The sequence below is a fragment of the Colletotrichum jinshuiense genome, chromosome 8, assembly GCF_051148585.1.
Source record: "Colletotrichum jinshuiense chromosome 8, complete sequence".
In the NCBI taxonomy this organism is placed as follows: domain Eukaryota; kingdom Fungi; phylum Ascomycota; class Sordariomycetes; order Glomerellales; family Glomerellaceae; genus Colletotrichum; species Colletotrichum jinshuiense.
Window position 1 is genome coordinate 1,326,402 of NC_139315.1, and position 20,789 is coordinate 1,347,190.

Consider the following 20,789-nt stretch of genomic DNA (forward strand, 5'->3'; position numbering starts at 1 on the left):
TCCCCCTTCTCTAGCATCCACTGCACATTACCAAACAATAGTGCAAAACACACCCCGACAGATAAGAGGCGAAGAAGAGGAGGGAGGGGACAGCGGCCGACTTCCGGCTCCGCCGCGGCGACCGGGACCCCGGGATCACTACAGCCAACATACGACCAAGAGCCCCCAATGGCATCGCATCCGTACCCATCCATCGCATTATCGCGTTTTGCCCACCGTAGCCGTGGTTCGCGTCCCCTCCCCCCCCCTTCGTAGTACGGTGTTCGCCAACCCCTCCAACCTTCCACAACAACTTCGACCTCTCTCCTTTGTATTCCCATGTCCTCCGTGTCTCCGTCTGGCGACCGTCCAACCAGCCCGTTGCCCTCCACTCCCGACCTCCACCAGCGCTAGCGGAAGGGGGCCTAGCCGGGCCTAGCCTTCACCCATGAAACCACCCTTGTCTATCTATCCCGCCCGTCTCTCCCCGTATCGCCTACAGGCAATATCCCACCGCCACCAATTGTGACGTGTATTACGTACGAGAAAGACTTCACTTGTTCACGAGGACTGGAACTTCGACTCTCCATCTTGACCGCAAAGCTGTTCTGGTCATGTGCACTTTTTACTTCATCCCGGAGCAAGTGTCGCAGATATCGAAAACCCGGTGGCCAAGCGAGTTCGCCTATGCGATGCCGCGCCAACGGGAAGAGTTGCCCAATGCGGCAAGCGCAGACGTCTTGTTGAACTTCTTCCAGTCGCGTATCCATCGCGCGCTTCGCACACGTTTGTGTCCCATTTCACCGCGCAGCCATCACAATTGGCATTTTGAACATGCCTGCCGTCCATGAGCCCCATAGACAGCCAGACAGACGGCTTGCATCTTGCAGCCTGTTCACCATCATGTGCAAAAAGCCTGCAACAGTGTCGAACGCCTTTTCATTGCAGTAGCTGATCCGTCTATTTATGTGGGATCCCATCTGTGTGATGTCATTCCGAATGCCACTTACAGATGGATAATTACTATACAGTGTATCGTGTCCCAGTCCCAAGCCTGAACCTACGATCCCAAGACCCCCCGTAACACCCCTAAGCCCTCTATTTGTCCGCCTCCCAATCGGGGTTCTGTCAATTGTTAGCATCATCCGCCGTTCTTGCTAGGGCATCACCACCAAACTCACCTTCTTGAGAATAACCAGTCCCTCCAGCGTGCTGTTCAAGCTGATGTATTGCTCATCCTCGAGCTCGGCACGCTCGCCGTACGCCAGGACGACTGGCGTGCTCTGTGTTTGCCAACCGGTAATCGTCTTAGGCCGACCCGCCTGGCCGACAACATCCACTGCCTGACCAACGCGAACGTTGACCTTCAGGGGCTTCAGGTCCTCGTCCAGCGTCACCAGGAAACGGGGGTGCATCGCCGTCACCAGGAAGTAGAGCAGGTAGTGCGAGTTGGATGTGATGAACTGCTTGGCGTCGATCATGGCCACCAGCACCGACAGCAGGCCGGCAGCTGACACACGCGAGAGGACGTTACGGTCCGTGTGGAAGGGGTTGACTGACATCGTTCCCTTGCCCATGTGCAGCAGGCCCTGCGCGATCCGCACCATGAAGAGAGACTCCTGGTCGCGGTGGTAGAAGCTGGCCAGTTGTCTAAGCAGCTGAGCCAGTCTGGCGTTGTTGGTGCCCGCGCCCAGGAGACCCATGGCGAAAATAGCGTTAATGGCAACGTCGTTGTCGTTGTCGTGACTGTACCTGGAAAGGGTGTCGTAAACCTTCATCTGAGGGTTGCTAGGGCTGATCAGACCCATGGCCAGAGGGACTGCTCTTCTGATGTTGGGCTCGCCGTAGTGCATGAGGTGGCCGAACTGTCGCAGGACCATCTCCTGGCCCACCTCCTCTCCCATGGATACAAGAGCGATACCAATCACGGCATACGATTGGAGGAGTTCGTCGCCCTTCTTCTCGTCCGAGTCCTCAATGTGCTCGTTGCAGATATGCAAAAGCTCCTGAATCTTCAAAACGGCGCCAGTGCCTGCCCACGCGCAGATCTCGGCCAGCACGGCTGTCGGCTTGGCCATCGGGTGGTCAACGGCCTTCAATGTCTCCAGAATGACATCAACCTCTTCTTGACGGCCAAAGAAGAGCAGACCAAGACCAAGGGCGAGGAATCGAGTCCACTTGTCCGTAAGCTGGTTCTTGCGCTCGTCGTCGAGCAGCGTCGTCACGATGGCCTCACTGACTTCGGGGTTGGAGGAACCAACAAAGATCATACCACAGGCCAGAGCGGCCATGGCGGAAATTTGCATCTCCTGGGAAGAGTCGGTGATGATGGGGAGAAGAAGCTCCAGCAGCAGCTCGTTGTTGGAGCCAGCATATGAGAGACCCAGACCCATGACGCTAGCGGTCCGGACAAGAGGGTTCTTATGGTGCAGCTTGTCCTCGTCACCCAGAAGGGCCAATGCGGGCTCCGAGTCGACACGAGCTCCAGAGTTCATGATACCGATGGCGAGCATAGAACCAGCGAGAATCTCCGGCTCGGCGGCATAGGTGTACTTGTCAATCTTATCAAGACCAGCCTCCACATCCCAGAGCAGCAGAGTTCCCAGAGAGGCCACGGTTGACATCATGCCGTCTCCTTTCGTCTTCCATACCCAACTCTCCTTGTCCTGCTCAACCAGCATCATCTTATCGTTGCCAAAGCCGGCGTTGACGAAAGCATTCACGAAGGCGGCAGCCAGGTTGTGACGGGCCGAGTCGAGGTTGGTCATGCCCGCAACACGGCTGCTCTCAAGATGGCTCTTGTAAATGTCTTCGGTCGTCTTGGGGTCGAGAATGTTGAGCTCTTTGCCAAGGGATTTGAAGTGATCGGACAACTTAAGATTCGACAGGCACTCCACAATCGCTTGTGAGTCGGCATCGTCGGCCGGGAGATCCAGCACAATCCGTTGTCGCGCAATCAGGAAGGCAAGCTGCTTCTTCAGAGCGGGGTCCTCGGCCTTCTCGAAGTCGGCCTTAATGAGGTCGATGTCGTTCAGCCGGATGGCAAGAGTCATCGCCAGGGCGTACTCCTTGTACGTCAGGTAGATATCGTGGGCGGTCTTAAGGAAGAGCTCGTTATCGGGATAGGTTAGCAGGTTGACCATGCTGACCATGTACAGGCAGACACGGCCGTACGTGTCCTTATCGAGATGGTTGGGGATTTGGTCGATAATCTCGAGCTCGCTCATCAGGTCCACGGCATCGGCTTCGGCGTTGCTCTGCAGGAACAGCGGGATGAGGATGAGGGCAAGGTCGACAAGGTCCTTTGTGGGCTCGTCGGCATATATCCTCTTTCCGTAAACCTCGCCAATCTCCAGAGCCAGATGCCGGGTGTACTCGTGACCCCAGGATCCAATGTCGGATGACGGCGCGAACAGGCGGTACTTGAGGGTGTCTTGTCGGTCTTCGTCCGAATACGTCATACCAATCACTGACAGGACGTCTGCGAGCGAAGTCTTGTTTTCTCCCGCCGGCCACTCCTCGAACAGTTTTGTCATTGTCTCGTAGTGTGGTCTAAGGAATTTGAGGGGCTTGGGCACGGCCGTCATTGACGAGGTTGACGTCTTAATAAAGGTCTTCATGGCCTCCAGGGCCGGCTTGTAGAGGGAGGCATCGGATTCCTGATATCGATTGTTAGCATGTGGTACGGAGGGCAGAGATCGCAAGACGGCGCAACGAACCGTCAGGCGCTCAACGAGCATGTCCAGCTCGTTCTTCAGCTGTTGGTCCTCCTCGCTGAGCTCCTCTGCGGCTGTGAACAGTTAGCCCCTCCTCATCTCTCTCTTCATGACCTCCGGACTTCTCACAATCAACAATCTTCTCATCCTCCTTCTTGCCGTTGACTTGGGCCTTCTCCTTCTTGCTGTCCTCCACAGCCTTGCCCTTGCCCTTGTCGGCAGCGGTAGGCTTCTCGCTGTCCTGCGCCATCTTGACGTATGTTTGTGGACTCTTTGCGGGTTGGAAACGTCCTCGGGGCTTCGGTCAAGAATGGGCGCGGATGATGCAACGTTCGTTAGGAAATAGTTATCGGGCCGATGATTGCGGTGGGAAGAGGATAGGGTCGTGGGTGGTTTGAACCGTGAGGGATGGAAGGTGATGGTAGCTTTGTAAAGCTAAGCAACAAGTCGAAGCTCCCCGGTTACGCGAGCCTCTTGCCGCCTGCAAACGGTGCACAGACCTTGGAGGTGGTGAGCCTCTAAGCACGTGACTTTCGGAGGCGGGAAGGTGCAAGCTCCGAGTCTATCTTATCGATAACAAATACATCCCACCACAAACCTTGATGGAACTTTTCATGGTGGGGGGGTTTGCTTAATTTGGGTTCAACAACTGGAGTTCGGATAACTGCCTCCCACGTAATAAAGCAGCCTTACACGAAACCCCGACTCTCCTACCTTCAGCTATCACGATCGCGATACCTTCAAGATGCATTTGGATACCAAGGCGCTGCGCCACCTGGCCTCCGAGGACTGGCGCGTCCTCGCAGCGGTTCGGTCTTCTACCCCTCCATCACCCCTCGCAGCCCACTTACATGTTCTCAGGTTGAGCAAGGCAGCAAAAACCACGAGTTGGTCCCGACGTCGTTGATCGAAAAACTCTCGCGCCTTCGAGGCGGCACGAATGGCGTGCACAGGTCCATCTCCGCCCTCGCCAAGGTTGGCCTCATCGCCAAGGTCAAGGAAGCCAAGTACGATGGGTACCGCCTCAGCTACGGTGGGCTCGACTACCTCGCGATGCATACGTATTCGACACGCAAGGAGGTCTACAGCGTCGGCAGCAGAGTTGGAGTCGGCAAGGAGAGTGATATCGTCATGGTGGCCGACGACAGAGGCACGCAGTGCATTCTCAAGATCCACAGATTGGGCCGTATCTCCTTCCGGACGGTCAAGTCGAACCGAGACTACCTCAAGAACAAGCAATCAGGATCGTGGATGTATCTCTCTCGGTTGGCTGCGATGAAGGAGTTCGCTTTCATGAAGGCGCTCAAAAGCGAGGGGTTCCCCGTGCCTGAGCCGATTGCCCAAAATCGGCACACCATCGTCATGTCGTTTATCGATTCCTTCCCTCTGCGGCAGATTTCCTCAGTACCTGAGCCTGCCCCCTTATATGCCGAGCTGATTGGCTTGGTCCTCCGCTTCGCCAAGCATGGACTCATTCACGGCGATTTCAACGAGTTCAACATTCTCATCAAGGAAGAAAGGTCAACCAAAACCACGGCTCAAGGAGAGGAAGAAACCATCACGCTGGTACCAATCGTCATTGACTTCCCGCAGATGGTATCAATGGACCATCAGAATGCCGAGATGTACTTTGACCGCGATGTCAATTGCATCAAGCGCTTTTTCGAGAAAAGATTCCACTTCACCAGCACAACCCCTGGACCATTCTACAAGGACGCAAAGAAGACGGTCGGCAAGGGCGGCGCAACACGACTAGATGCAACTGTGGAAGCTTCTGGATTCACGAAGAAAATGGCCAAGGATTTGGAGAAGGCCATTCAGGAGCAGGCCGCGTCCAAGGGTGATGATGGTGATCTCGGCGACAATGACGACGAAGAATACGACTCTGAGGAGGAGGAGGAGGAGGAGGAGGAGGAGGAGGAGGAGGACAATGATGACGCCGAAGACGAAGGTGTGAACAAAGCCGAAGAGCAGCTTGGTGTGTCATCAACGAGTGGGGAGGCGGATGGTGATAGAAAAGACGGCAAGGGAAATGATGAAATAGATACCCAAAAGTTTTCGAGGTTGGCGGTTACAGACGAGACATGAACCATCTACGGTAATAAAAAGATGTTTCTATGCTACCTGCCTCTCGTTTATTGCGCGGAACAGTCGTCCTAGCGGTACCTTGACACACATCACAAAAACCAGGCTGACAAGCTGCACCGGCCCTTAACAAACAACTTGTGGCACGTTAAGACATCTCGACGACTGGGCAATATGTGGCAAAGAACATTGCTCCGTTCTGATTTGTCTGCCTTCCAAAAAAAAAAAAAAAAGCTAAGGTACAAGAAGAATTAAAGCTGGCCCATGCGGGCTCAATGCATCAAGAGTATCGCTACCTCAGAGCATAACATGTTCCCTGATCAAAACTGATACTGCCATGTGTTGCGGCACAGATACTCGAGCTCTGCGCGACAAAACAACGAATGATGTACCCCGAAAATGCAAATGTTCCTGACAATTCAAACTCACTTATGCTCCTTCTTCGACGCCGGGGAGGACTGGGTGCTGACAATAACAGGGGTGGTCGAGTCGGCATGGATCGTCACGCCTTCGTCGCTGTCGTCAGACAAGTTCTCTACGATGGTTTCCACCGCGGAAGATCTGAACAAGCAAGTTAGTCAAGGAGAATGCTCCAATGGCGAGGGTGGTCACCGTACTGGGGGTTTCCCTGAACAGTGCCCGCCTGGTAGCCCTCAGACTTGACCACCTTGCCCATTCGATCGAGACCGCCGGTCATGGAGCGGGGTATGTAACCGCTGTGGTTGGTCAGCATCCGTACTCTCGAAAGCGAATATCAAACAACAGAGGACTCACGTGCTGGCGGTGGCATGCAGAGCACGTTTCCAAGCCGGTTGGTTATACATGTTGGGCTGGATGCCAACAAGGGGAGTGCCGTATGCACCAATGTTGTACTCGTTAGTGCGGAACTGACGGCGTTCAGCCGTGACCCGCTTGAGCTCCTTCTGGCCAGGGGTATCAGCGTAGCGAATGTTCATCACCATGCCCTCTTCGCCGATGGGGATGCCGTTGAACTGCTTGATGACCACGTCGCAGACGTCGCGGGACTCGAACCTTTCTCTTGGTTAGGGTTGGGTTTATCTAGAGCGGTAAGGATGACACATACCGAGCAAATCCAACACCACGACTATTTCCCATGCTGTCACGAAGGATCTTGGATGACATTATGTGATGACCCCTGAAAATGTCTCCCAGGTCCTGAGAAGATGAGCAAAAGTGAACGAGGCAAGCCGAAGTATGAGCAGTTTGGGTGCACTTACGTTCTCGGTCAGACTCTTGGGAAGGTTTGAGATGTACAGGTTGGTAGAGCCCTCGTCACCCTCAGCCTTGAGGCGAGAATTAAACGATTCCTGGATAAGCCGTCAGAAAAGGAGTGCGATAGGATTGCAGGGGTCAACCTACACGAGCGAATCCCACTTCGTAGCCGAGGCGATGGAAGCCACGGATGCACATCTCTGAGTCGCGGACGTCGAAGAACTTTGCGAATCCAAAGCTTCATCCACGTTAGCCAAGGACCACAGGCAACTGTCAGTTGAACTTACCCCTTGCAGGCACCAGTTGAGGTGTCAATGATGGCTTTGGAAGTCTCGACCTCACCAAAGCGAGACGCGAACCGGTATAAGAGCTCGTCGTCAGTGGTGGGATGAAGGCCGCGGATGTAGACGTTTCGGTTGCCTGGGATGCGATTCTCCAAGCTCTGGTCCAGGGTCTTCATCTGGGTAGCAGGGGTGAACACTGCGGGAACAGCCTTCGGTACAGGAGGCTCCTGCTTGAGCATTTCCTCCAAGTTGCGGTCAACAGGGATATTGATGGCGCCGTGCTTGGTGGCAGGTTCGACAAACATGTTGGCACCGACAATCTGCTGGGGAGATGGCGTGGTGTAAGTCGATCTGTCGAGCGCAGCGACGCGGGGGCCCTTGTCGTTTTTGCCGGTTCCGTTGTAAAAGGGGGTCGTGGGAGCGGACTCGGCAGTCGAGTAGGAGCCACCGCTGTGACGGCGGTTTTCAAGGGCCGGCAAGTCATTGTGACCGCGGTTGGTTCGATCCTGGAGAACCGTGTTGCCGCTGACGGCACGAGCAGGGGTGAAGGGCATCATGGGATAGGGGACGTAGGGGCTGAACTGCCCAGGAGCGGCCATGTAGCCACTGGGACCATAATGACCCTGAGAGAGATGGTCCATTCCCAAGGCAGAGGGAAGGTGAGGAGCAAGGATGTAGTCCTGGGGAAGCATGTATGTATGGGCTGCAGCCATCTGTCCCATGCCGTTGCCGTTGTGGGACATGGCGTTTCCCAACGTCATGCCCTGAAACTGGCTGATTGCGCCATTCAACGTGTCAACGTTTCCCATCATGCCGGACAACTGGTTCTCGGGGAACTGATTCGCGTGGTTTCCGGCTAGATGGTGGTTGCCGGCTCCAGTGAATGCAACGGAGTGCTTCGAGTCCATGGTGTGAGTCTGATAAGACATAGTCATGTCCGAAGTCTGGATGAAGCATATGTTAGTGATTTGGTATTGGAAAAGTCGAATTGAATCGAATCAGGAGAGATGAACAAAAAAAAAGGGGGGGTATAAACAGCCGGCGGGCATCCGTCAAAGTTATGGACTGGGTGGGATTGCGAACTTACTCGAACGATGTGGAAGACTTCCAAGATTTGAGGGGTGATTCTAAACTGGGAGCGCTGCTTGTCTGAACTGGGGTATGTCAGCGAGCGAGTTGCAAGAAAGTACCGATATGAAATGAGTGAGATTGAAAACGGTGCCGACTTCAAAGTATCTCGGGGATATAAAGGGTGGGAGAGTGTGTCTTTATAAGCAAGATGGCAGCCCACTGGATTGCAACCAGGAAGCTTGGGCAAATGACGGGAACACGACTTTCTCGCCAGGAAGGGCAGATGGATCCAAGGACGACCTGCAGAGAGTCGTCTGTGCAAAGAGGACATGGGTGATTTCAGAGTATGCCATTAAACTTACCTTTCTTGTCCGGAGATGAACAGGAATTTGGAACCAAGGCGGGCTTGATCGACGTGAACAATGGCAAATGTTGTTACCAAGGGCTCTGTGAAGAAGCGAGTGATCAGTAAAAAGATGGAACAAGCTATCGGGAGCAACTGAAGTCAAAGAGACTGTGTGGTGGGCTGAAGAGGTGTGGTGGTGATGCTGTGGTCGAGAGGAGAGGAGACACGAAGGAGGAGGAGACACGACAAGCTGTGAAGAAGATAAAGGGGGAGCAAATGCAGAAGATTACCTAAAGATACTTGCTTTCCCTTTCAGTCCGAATTTATAAATTCGGGAAGCTGCCAGGAGGAGTATGTCGTACGGGGGAAAGAGATATCGTCCGGAAGAATATGGCCAGTGGCGATGTTGGCGCAAAAGACGAATACGCACGCTGGGAGCCAGATGTTGCTGGGAAGGCCTTGCGGGGAACAGAATGCCAGTACCAGTGCCTTGATGTTCTTTGCTGCTTCCCAATGTTAGCAACTTCCTCGCAGCACATCCTTCCCTTCCATCATTAAAATCGGGGCAGAGGGTAGGAGATACCTGATTAGGTACCTTGAACCAAGGTGCTGGCTTCCTGCCTTTCTGCAGACTCTGTCTTGCCTCGAGAGTCCAATCGTTCTGGGCCGCCGATGTGTTTCCGCACCAGCAAGGTCTACTAGCAGACCAAACAGAAGGGGTCGGGTGTCACGGCTCTTTCTCCAGAAACACTTTGATTCGGATAAACAGCAATGATGGCGGGTAGATGATGCTACCTCTTTTCACTTGCGTCGACAACGAGCAACACCGGAGGGTATATCCTGGTCGTGCTCGCCTCACCAATCGATATGGGGAAAGTAATGGAATGGCGGCTGCCAAGTGTGTTGACACCGAAAGACCTGGGAATTCCCGGTGGGGATTGCTACTACGATGAGTGAGAGGGGGTGGTGAATGCTCCTTGACGACTGGAACTCGGTGAAGCCGCGATTCTTCAGCTGTTATCTGCGCTCGGCAGTCGTATCCTTCCTCGATCGATGGTTCTGGAGATGCTCGGCACGCTGTTTCTATCGATGCCGTTAATGTTCAGAAGTCTGCGAGGCGTGTTAGTCTTCTCCGGGTAACCAGGAAAACAGCACTGCTCAAACCTTGTATGTTCCAACTCGACCCTGTCTCTTCTGTAGATGGACTAAAGCCAACGCCGAAAGGTTGCTTCCGTCTTCTGTGTGCCTGCGAGTGATGCGCAGCGGAGGCCTGCGTCGATCCGTTTCTTCAACAAATGCCCCAATGACGAGACTGTAAGTACCCAAATCGACAAGGTAAATCCAATATTAAAATGCAACCGCCATGCACAATTCGTTTGTCCTAAGAATACCAGTAACCATTTAACCACGGACGATCAGTCGAGCAAGAGAAAGTCTATCTGGATGTCATCTTCCGGGCGAATAGGGGAATGCCCTGGTGGCCGAGAGGGACCTCTTCCCGTCTTTATGGAGGCTGCTCTTCCAGTTGCTCTGCAGTATGCACCCTTTTGCCCTGCAGCCAAGCGTGGTTGTCATAAAGTGCTGATCCACACAACCCATTTCTTTTCTTCTCACTGACCCTTCTGAGACAGGGTTAGCGTCGAGAAGAAGAGGTTGCCCGCCGAGATTCAGGAAAGTCGGGCTGCCTGGTGTCTCTCCTGCGAAGGGGCCGCCGGGTGTGAGGCCCAATGGCCTTGGGTTGATCCCCTCAATCGACACAAGTGTTCACTTCGAACCAGTGGCTGCCGGCAACCGCAATGTACACAGCACTCGCTTTGGTAAGCACCCCCAATGCCCACCACCTTGCCGGACGCATGTTCAGGGAGTTGTCTGGCCAGTTGATTTTTGTGGCAGTTCTTTCAACTTCGGCGTCAAGGACGCAAATTCGCTTCTGGGGCGAGGCAGCCAAACCCGCCAAACACGGTGCCGGGTGCCAGGTAGAGGCTATCTGCAGTTTGGAGAAGGAAGTACGGCGGTTCGTCCACAGTGGCCGGCCGCTCATTTTCCTTTTTTTTGTTGAGAAATCTTTCACTTGACGACGAAACAGGATCTAGCCGTCTTTGGGTTAGAAAGCATGCGGCCTGCATCTCACGATGGTCTGGGGCTGGCGTGATCTGGAGCGCTGGCGTGGAGGAAGAGTAAAGCAACCCAATGTGGCGGGGGCGGGTACCTGAGACCCATTTCGAGGCACATGGCACAGGATGGCCTGCAAGGTGAGCCTTTTGTGGGTTTGCTTCCTGCGTTCATGTCGTTTTTGCGAATAGTTTCGGTGGTGTTTCTTTCTGCATTTCCGCAGCAGCGCTGCCGAGCCAGGAGCTGGTCGGGGTGGCCGTTTGTCTTCGGCGGTCGCTGGCGTCCTCTCAAACGACCTTCCAGCCCGGTCGAGCCACAGGCTCTCAGAGCCGGTCATGGAGCCGAAATCCCACTGCAACGAAACCACGAGATGTGATCTCCAGCCGGGCAGGCGCTTTGTGTTTGGCTGGAATCCGACGACTAACATGCTCCTTCCCTGCTAGTGCCGACGAGGAAAAAGCAATGTCGTGGGGTGGTGGGAGGGAGCAGGCCGTGCTGCTTTTTCACGCACATGATGAGACGAACTCGACTCCGGGATTCACAAGGGGCCCTGCCTGGTTTCTTTTGCAAAGGGTGTTTTTTTTCTTTGGTGATTGACGCCCGTGGCGGTCTATCGATGCTTTCTGTGAGGTTGCAAAAGAGTTGAGGCTGAAATCCCGGTAGCAGCAAGCTCGCGGCCTCCACATTTCCCGACGTCGTTGTCTCCCCTGTTTCTCCCATCAGTTCTACCCGGGGTTGCTGGTCCGAGCATTCGGGTTTACAGCGAGAAACCAGGCCCCCTCGAACCTCGGCGGACAGTGTGAGATCGAGGCCGGACTGGCCTGTCGCTTGGAGCGGTGTCTGGAGCCGAGTTGTTGGTCGGGCAGCCAGCCACCTTCCTGCACAGAGACAGGTGAGGAGATGACATGTCTCCTTGGATCTACGGAACGCGGACTCAAAGAGGCGGTAAGGAGACTCCCGGCTGCCAGGCGCAGAGCTTGCGGGCTGGCTGGAGCGGAGATCGGATCTGGCAGCAGTTGACCAGGGCCACAGGCAAACATCGGCTTGTGAAATGCAAGCCTGCAGCATGTCGTACGGGTGTCATTGCAGATCGCACTAACATCGTTCAATCTGCTGATCCAAAACTGTGCAGAACTACAACCATGCTCCCTGTGCCACACCCGTCCAGGAAAACCTGACGGGCAACAGAGGACTCGGTGAGACAAAACCCTTTTGGCAAAGGACGGCAGATTGGGCTCAGACATGGACGGTGATCGGGAAGCGCGCTGGCCCAGTCACCAAAGCCAGCTGGCCGAAAGGTCCGGACGGACAGCACTCGTTCGGCCTCCCATTTCCGCGCCCTGTTTCGGCCGTCTCACAGTCATGCCGACTTGTCATGTCTTGAACCTTCCCTCGAATCCCCACCGCACACACACACACACACACGGCCAGCTTTCACTGGCCTTTGAGGATATTGAGGAGATGCTGAGGCTGGTCGCACAGTACCTAGTTACAAGGCGCCAAGGAAACCGGGTCTTGGGGGGGGGGCAAGGGATCGCACAACAACCAGTTGCGAAACCCGGTTTGAACAGTGTGGGCAGGGCGTTCCATAGACGCTTCAGATGATTCTTCTTTATTTCCCGAATGTCTCTGCATATGTCTCCTTGTTTTGTCCCAGACAGAATATGTCCGCGTGCCGCCGCCTGCGAACCAACTGGTCGTCGGATCGAGGGACGTTTAGTTGCTTGGATACCGTCGGGCTATTGCCGCGTGGGGGAGGGGCCAGCTGCAATCAATGATGGCCTGAAGCCTACCCACCTTTGCTAGCCTCACGATGACCCAGGAGCGAGCCAAGGAGGCCACATAGATCCCATACGTGTGTGTTTTTCTTTCCCAAGTGCCGAACTTTGACCCCGGTCACCGAGCCGACTCGCTGGCAAAAATCCACATCTTGCCTTTGGACGAAAGTTTGCGGGGAGGATTCGGATCGCGTCCCGTCCCGCTCTCGCTGGTGGGTCGTTGTCCTCGACGAGACATCACATACACACACTCTCTCTTTCTCTCTCTTTTTCTTTCTTGCTCTCTCTCTCTCTCTCTCTTACACACACAAAAACAACCGCTCTCTCTTCCTCTCCCTCTGCTGTCTCGCCGGTAGGTGACGGCAAATCACGTACTGATATCATCGCTGCAGGAGGGTTGCCCACCCAACACACCTTTTCCTGATCCAAATGTCTAATTATTTGGCGGGCACACACCGCACAAAGTGGTCCCTGCGCTACCCCCTTCGAATGTTGGCCACTGCGTTTTGCAGCCGGTTCAAGGGAGGAGGGGAGGACATGTGAGGGTAATAACCCACCGAGGGCGAATCACGAATCCCGCAGCGAGTTGTCGCAAGGGACTATTCGTCTCACCAACGCTTGCAGATGCGCGCCAGCCCCCCCCCCCCCCCCCATCTTCATCGCACCAGGCCAGGCAAGGAAGGTTGGCCCGCGAAAGGCAAAGGCAGGGTCACGGGACATGTGGAAATGATGGCTTGGAAGATATGATGGACCGTCTATATTCTGAACGAATCGTTTCAGTGCAAACTCCGCAAAAAAAAAAGAAGGGGGAAGGGAGGAGTAAGGTCATGTGAGTGATGACAGCATGAAAATAAAACAAAAAGGTTATATATATGCCAGATTGAACCATATTAGCCCTTGTCGCTCCTCACCATGCCCGCCCAACGTTAAAAAAAAAAAAGGTGCGATTGCTTGCGAGGAGGTGGTGGGCCAGGTTTCCCGAGGTATTACTCTGTTCATCCCGTTCCAACATGCATAATATACGCCGCCTTATGCTGATATAGAAGACGTGCGCACATCTCTACACACAAACACACACACATCCCACACATGCACACATATTCCAAAGGGGGATGTATTCATACACCCGCACCTACATCGATTCTCCTCCTTACATGGTCGTCGCCATACGGATGGAATCGGGTCTATGACCAGACATCCTCCTGAAATATTTGTTAGCGGGGTTGCGTTTGTGTAGATGTGTAGGGTAAGTTAACGTACCTGGTACTGGTTTGCTGCTCTCATGTTCTTGACAATTTCCTCTGCCTTGGCCTCCGAGATGCCGCGCTGCTCGGACAAAATCTGCGACAGAACGGTGTTGACCTCACGAGCCATGTTGGCGGCGTCGCCGCACACGTAAAAGTAGGCCTTCTTCTCGAGCAGCTTGTTGATCTCCTCGGAACGCTCCTTGAGGCAGTGCTGGACGTAGACCTTCTTAGGACCCTCGCGGGAGAAGGCAGTGACGAGCTCGAACTTGTCGCCTAGGTCCTTTTGATATTGCTATTGAAGTCAGCTTCCGGTCCTGCATCAGTGGTATGCGAGTCTCGTGACTTACCTCCCACTCATCCTTGTACAGGAAGTCTTCGCTCCGCTTTCGGCATCCGAAAAACAGAATCGTCTGACCAACCTCGGCACCTTCGCGGGCCAGCTTGGCTCTCTCTTGGACGAATGCGCGGAAAGGAGCGACACCGGTACCGGGACCGATCATAATGACGGGCTTGGAGGGATCAGAAGGTAACTTGAAGTTGGAGTGGCGGACGTGGACGGGGACGTGAATGCCGTCGTACTTGTTTCTGGGGCCGGTGATTTCGTAAGTCTGTCCGAAGGGAGTTGGGTCCGAGTCGCCGTTTTGCTTCTGCTTGAGGGCCAAAAGGTAGTTGGTAGCGACGCCACGGAATGGGTCACTACGGCCGGGGATCGTCTGGGTCTCGACAACAGCGGTGATGGAGATCTTCTTGGGCTGGACCAAAGATGAGGAGGAGATGGAGTAGTAGCGGGGCTGCAGCTTCGTCACACCCTCAATCCAAGCGGAAAAGGGGATGTTGGTCCACTTTTGACCGCCGCTGACAGAGTCCAAGAACCGAACGATGTTGTAGAAGTGGGCGCCAGTCTTCTCGTGGAACAAGTCCTTGTCACCACCGAGCTTGACCATCTCTGCCTTGATGTCTTCGTTGGGGGCGAAGGCGGCGAGTGTAGAGACGAACTGACGGGAGACGGGGGCACAAATTTCGAGGTGGTAGCGGACAATGGCATCGTAGGTGGTGGGCGTAGGGAAAGGAACCTTGGCAGTGGGCTCAAGAGCCTTGACGCTGATAACCGAGTGTCTCTTCTCCTTGAGTCCGACAAGGTCCAAGAAGCGATCGACCTCTTCACCGGGGTTCGTGGGCCAGATAGCGATGTGGTCACCGGTCTGGTAGGACAAGTTGGAGCCGCTGATGTCGACCTCCATGTGCAGGCAGTTTCTGTCCTTGACGCTGAAGAGTTCCTTGGATTCGGCAATGGGGGCGATGTACGGGTTGTGGGCGTTGAAGGGACCCTTGGCGGTGCCCTCGAGATGCATCTTGTTCGGCTCTCCAAGGTAGACCTCGGGAGACGAAGCCTCCAGACCTTCGCGCTCGAGAATGCTGAAGGTGGGCTCGTAGACAGCCTCGCGCTCCTCCAAACCCATCTTCTCTGCCAGGGCGGCCCACATGGGGTCCTTCCAGGCCAAAAAGTCCTCCTCCATGGTGCCAGCGCCATCGTCACCCTCGCCAGCCTCGCCAATCTTGTGGGCGCCGAGGTTCTCGAGGGCCTTTGTGACGTTGCGGACCATGGAGTTGTAGTGCTCATACGTGTTGTTACCGAGACCGAAAGCGACAAAGTGGAGATTGCTCAAGGCCGGGTCGTTACCCTCGGAGAAGGAGATGTCCTCGCCGGTAATGAACTCGTAAAAGTCGACGGCGTTGTCCGTGGGTTCTCCCTCGCCGTAGGTGGCAAGCACAAACATGACGACCTTATCGCTGGGGATGGCGTCGAGGTTGTCAAAGTCGTAATCCTCCAAGTCGGCGACCATGGTCTCGAGGCCGAAACGGCTCTTGCCCTCCTTTGCCAGTCTCGAGGCGTAGTCCTCAGCGGTACCGGTTTGCGAGCCATAGAAGACGATGCAGTTCTTTCCAGACTCTTCCATCTTCTCCAGGATGTTTCTTGTCTTGCCCGCCTTCGCCCCATTGGCGTTGGCGAAGGCGTTGGCGTACGGGTCCTTGACAACTCCCCAGTATTTGCCCTTTGTGAAGTAGGCGGCCGTTCCCAGAAGGATAACGGCCAGGACAACAATGTCCAAAGTGTCGAGTTCCGCCATGTTGGGCCGTCGGACTCAACTTGGCTGCTCGGAAGGGTTACGACTCGGAGGTACCGACAGTTCCGAGGTGTTGTGCCGTACGGGAGAGGCTCGTCGTAGACCGAAGCGGGCGCGAGGATGTGAAGAGCGAAGTTGCTCCGCGCGAAGAAAAGTGAAATTCTAGCGCACGAGGCGGGATTGCCAGTTTGCAATTGCCGAGTTGGCAGCCGTGTGTAGGCGTTTGGGGGGCGATCTAGCAGCCGCGGCAAGTGGCGGGTGTTGGAGGAAGTTGGGGAAATTCAAGCCTCGTCCGGGATACTGCAATCGTGTTCACATGAGATCAGCGGGGGTGATTTTACAATGGCGGGTGGTGGGCAGAGAGGTGCCGAGTTTCGGACACGGCGGCAGCGTCAGCGCCGGCACCAGCACAAGCACCAGCGCCTGTGCCTGCCTCTCTCTGTCCAGCCAGCTGCAGCGCAACCGCCTTGAACCCTCCTAGAGGCGCCGGGAAGGGGAGGGTGCGCGGGTCCGGTAGGCGGTACTTACCAGTGTCAGTGTGCGGTGGGCAGAGACTCTGGTGGGGAGAGTGGCCCAACTGTGGGATGTGTTGCGTTGCGGTGCAGCGCTGCAAAGGGAACACGAACACACCGCGAGTGAGTCTCTTGTTTAAGAAAAAGGAACGAGGCAACGGCGAAGTAGAAAAGAGAGGAATGGGAGAGAAGAGGGACAAAGGGTATTAAAAAAAAAAGGGCTTTGTTTGTGCGCTGCAGAAGAGGCCGGACGGAACTGCAGATCGGAAGTGCGATAAGGGACCGGCCGCACTCGATGGCTTGGAACTGGGAACTGGGACCTGGAAACTGGGCTGATTCGACGAATGCACCTCTTGCCGCCTGTGTGAATATGCCTTACTATGTAATTATTCCGCACCTCAGGCAGGCATGGCCGCTTTGCCTCTCTAACGTTGGTTCCAGGGTCTGACAGGACCGTTCCGAGTCGAATGCGAGGCACTTTCTAGCAGCGGAAAGTCGTTGCTTAATTTCCTTGCGCAGCGGTGGAGTGGGCTTCTGCCGCTCCGCTGCCTGTAGCAGTTGCCGCTACCGTGTCCCCGTCTTCCCCCCTCCTCCCAAGGCGAATCATTAGATCCACACCCCCGCCGGTCCGTTCCCAGTCCAAAGCTTAGTCAGGCTGCCGCTTGACCATTCAGAGGGGAGAAAACGGACTCTGGGGCTTCTAGGAGCGGGTCCCGAGGGGTTGGTGCCGAGATACTCCAACACCTGGGTTCCAAGGCCAGAAAGCCTACGACACGTTTTCCTGCGTCGTGCGGCAGTGGTTACTCACCATCTACTCTTCTCATCTGGCGCCATGGGCAAGCAGTGCGGAACATCGGACACGGGCAGTACCGTTCCCCCATGGGTGGGCTGATGGGGTGTCAGTGGGGGAGGGTCATATTTGTCCGTCGGCGCAAACGAAAGGGACAGTGCGTCTGACTCGGACAGTTCATTGAATTGCTGATGACAGCACAGCAGCAGATGCACGCCCAGATGGGGACGGGGATGGCGAGTCACAGCCTGGCGTGGAGTCTGAAGTATGTAGTGTAGTATAGATACCTCGTTTGCTCGGTCTGGCAAACGACTGCAAGGGATCCCCGCGAGACCGATAACGAGCCCAGCCTACCTCATGCTGCCATGCTGGCCAGCTATGATAGGCCATTTTACAGACGAGTATGGACGGAGACGTTATACACTGCTTGGCACCTGTGTCAGTCGTGTGCTCTTCCTCGCCTCTGACGGGATTCCGCGGCAGCCCGCTCCCTCGGTTTCCGTCGTCGCATGGAACTGGCGCCGTTCCATCCCATCCAATTCCAGGCCACCACACCGTCCATGACGGCAATATTTGTCCATGACGGCCATGTTTGCCGTCGACGCAAGGATTCGAAGACTTGCCCCAGCCAACCTGGAGTGGCCTTTGAGCCTAGGACAACTGCAAGGCGCAGCACCCGACTCGGCGTGGGCTATGCCACCCTGTGCTTCGACGGGTCTCAAACGGCCGTCTCTTCAATCGCTTCACGTGCGCTTAGAGTCAAGTTTGGGAGAAGTAACGCCTAAATCTCAGGGTGGTAAAGGATATCTACCCGAATACGAACACTGCATAGCATGTAACTACGCTGTACGGGACCCAACAGGGCCTTGTTCTCGGCCGAGCCTGGCTCTCAGTGTCCGCTCAGTGGAGCCAACGGGGTCAGCGGCACACCGGGCCAGTCTCAAAGCCCGATGTCCCCTTGATGCCGGCCGGCCGGCGCAACTTGAGGGAGATCGCCAGCTTCTGCCTCCATCCAGCTAGTTTGCTGGGCCACCCCGCCACTGCCGTTGTCATGCGGGATTAGCAGCCGAAGGTTCATCGAGGGGGTCTGCTGGAGCCCTAAAAGTCGGACCTGAGACTTCGGGCAGGCTGGGCTCCTCCGGGCGGTTCGGCAGGGGTTCACCGTACATCCTCATGCTCGGTCTCGGACTTTCACCAGTCCAGGGCAATCCACCACCACCGCCGGCGGGTTCCCACTCCGATCCTATATAATTTACATATCCCGACCCTTTTCATGATGACAATGGAAGCGAAATGGGATCTCGGCAGCGAAACGCCGTAAGGAGTGCCAAGAGGGAAATAGAGAAAGAGACCAGCCATAGAAAATAACCAAACATGGGCATATGGGAGTGGCGGGCGCGCTGTGTTCATTTCGTTAAAAGAAAGTAGTGCCAATCGTTGTGGTTTAAAGACATGGGGTTCGTCTCGCCAACCGTTCTTCGTTTCTTTTCGTCTAGACGTCCTACAGCAGGATTTGGCACAGGCGATTTATTTGTCTTCACTTGCATCGCCACGGCCATCGAATGTTTTGGTTTCTTCTTCTCCGACCGACAGGTCGGTCTCTTACGCGAGTGCACCTCCATTCACCGGCGCAGGCGTTGTCAAGTCGTCGTGGATGGGGTTGGCAACGATTCGATGATGTCGCTTCACGAATATTTGAAAGGCCTAGGAACAGCATTAGGAAGCGCTTCCGGCGGCTAGCAGAGGCACATGTTCCATGCCCCTGCGGCATTGTTGAGTCTAGACCGCTGATGATCGAGAAACGCTCCGTGGCTCATTTGAAGCAAAACCAGGATTGAGATTACTCGGGATATTTTCAGCCCACATCCGCAGCGAACAATCCTCCGAAATGTGATAGTCATCAGGCTGCATGTGCTGTCCAGTCCATCGGCTCGGAGCTGAGACTTCCTCCCGCCTTGCCAGCCTCGTTCCTTCTAAGCTTATCCCTTCTTGGGCAGAGACGAAGCTGTAAACGCCCTGTACGTTCGGATCGGCCGACATCAACGAGACAGGATTCCTTCTTCAGTTGTCTTTGGCTGGCGGAGGCAGCGCATCCAATGGGTGACGGCGCATCGCCTGGCCTGCGTACGTGACCTGATGAGAGAGGATATGGAGCACATGTTGGGTCTGCCCAGCGACAAACTGTGCCAGCTCTCACTGGAATCATTGTTACCCCTTTTCTGATCCCGGGGCCGAGGCTTGAGGCTCAAAAGCCATACCACTTCAGGTATCGCGACTGGGCCTCTGACTTCATCCTCAACTTACCGAGCTGATGCGCAGAAGCGATCGACGGGTTAGCTGGATTGGATGGATGGGACCATACCCGCCAGCTAGCCTCTCAGCTCGGCCAATGTTTCCCGTCCCCGTCCCCCGGGCCATTCCCAGCAAGGTTCTAAAGGGGGGTCATCTGTTGTTCTTGTTGTCCTCCCCCCCTTCTTGGCTCTCTTAGGGTACGTTCAGGGACCAATGCGTCCCTTGACTGCCCCTCATCCCACTAGCTGTGGAGGGTGTTGATTGGTGGCGGCCCTTGCATAGCATCCCCTGCCGCATGGCTAATGCCTTCCAGAAAAATGTGATGGACACCCGTGATTTGAGCGAGGCCAGGGGAGCTGGAGTAGCCACATCTCCAAACACTGCTCGTTGTTGCGCCGCCCTTTGACGGGTGCGTCTCGGTGGCCTTTTGAGCCTTGAGGAATACTATTACGAGGACCCGAGTGTGGTGGGCAAACCAACCAAAGAGATAGCCCAGGAACCAGCGGCGTGAAGCTTTGCTGCGGGACGGCGGGCAAGTAGGCCGAGATGCCGATGGGGGGGTCTCGGTGCCAATGTGTGATGCCATCCACAGTTGTGCCTTGGGCATCGCGTACATGGATGGTACTCTGTAATGGCACAGAATAGGAGGTGAGGGGAGGTCGGGCATGTCATGGACCAGAGTGGGACCGGCCTGGTCTTGGTCTTTGGCGTTGCGAGGTATGAATAAGGCATTGATGGATCGGCTTGGATTGGGTTGGATTTGTCGAAGGAAAAGAAATGTTGACCCAGGTATCCGGACGGTACCTCCGGAGTTCGGATACCTGAGCTTATGCGTAAATGCAACCGGCAAAGACACCCAAGCGATACCTTGCTTGCCTTGCCTGTTGCTTCCCCCCTGGTCCCAATATTCCAACGGCCAATGTGCCCTTTTCTCTCTGCTCTACTGGTTCGGCACCGGTGGTGCATTACCACATTTGTCTCAACCGCCCAACCCCCAGAAAGCTGGCGCTTGCTCTGCTGGCCGAGGTGGTGCTTGCTCCGATTCGATTGATTGCTTGCTTGATCGAATTTAGGATTTGGGTTGCTTTATTGATTAATTGATTTGATTGATTGATTGCTGCTGGCCTTCTTTTCAATCGTTACACCCACCACCACCACCATTACCACCATTACCACCACCGCCAACACAACCACCACGGCGAAAAACTCCCAGTCCCA

The 20,789-nt window shown here is 55.2% G+C and overlaps 4 protein-coding genes across 4 annotated transcripts; 1 reads left to right on the top strand and 3 right to left on the bottom strand.

Annotated features, from left to right (window-relative positions):
• Positions 1 to 1,077: 1,077 nt before the first annotated feature.
• EsH8_VIII_000372 (proteasome regulatory particle base subunit RPN1) lies at positions 1,078 to 3,945 on the bottom strand (the record flags this gene model as incomplete). The annotated part of the gene is made up of 4 exons (XM_083269414.1): positions 1,078 to 1,104; positions 1,161 to 3,638; positions 3,699 to 3,769; positions 3,825 to 3,945. The coding sequence occupies 4 exons, from the start codon at positions 3,943 to 3,945 to the stop codon at positions 1,078 to 1,080; spliced, it is 2,697 nt and encodes an 898-aa protein (XP_083129182.1).
• A 495-nt stretch (positions 3,946 to 4,440) lies between these two features.
• EsH8_VIII_000373 (protein kinase RIO2) lies at positions 4,441 to 5,783 on the top strand (the record flags this gene model as incomplete). Its single annotated transcript, XM_083269415.1, has 2 exons — positions 4,441 to 4,503; positions 4,557 to 5,783. 2 exons carry the CDS (start codon positions 4,441 to 4,443, stop codon positions 5,781 to 5,783), a joined length of 1,290 nt encoding a protein of 429 aa, XP_083129183.1.
• A 571-nt stretch (positions 5,784 to 6,354) lies between these two features.
• On the bottom strand, positions 6,355 to 8,699 carry EsH8_VIII_000374 (uncharacterized protein; the record flags this gene model as incomplete). Its single annotated transcript, XM_083269416.1, has 8 exons — positions 6,355 to 6,496; positions 6,555 to 6,812; positions 6,865 to 6,956; positions 7,019 to 7,108; positions 7,161 to 7,251; positions 7,301 to 8,241; positions 8,385 to 8,446; positions 8,669 to 8,699. 8 exons carry the CDS (start codon positions 8,697 to 8,699, stop codon positions 6,355 to 6,357), a joined length of 1,707 nt encoding a protein of 568 aa, XP_083129184.1.
• Positions 8,700 to 13,788: 5,089 nt separating this feature from the next.
• On the bottom strand, positions 13,789 to 15,980 carry EsH8_VIII_000375 (NADPH--hemoprotein reductase; the record flags this gene model as incomplete). Its single annotated transcript, XM_083269417.1, has 3 exons — positions 13,789 to 13,806; positions 13,865 to 14,143; positions 14,199 to 15,980. 3 exons carry the CDS (start codon positions 15,978 to 15,980, stop codon positions 13,789 to 13,791), a joined length of 2,079 nt encoding a protein of 692 aa, XP_083129185.1.
• Between the last annotated feature and the right edge of the window lie 4,809 nt (positions 15,981 to 20,789).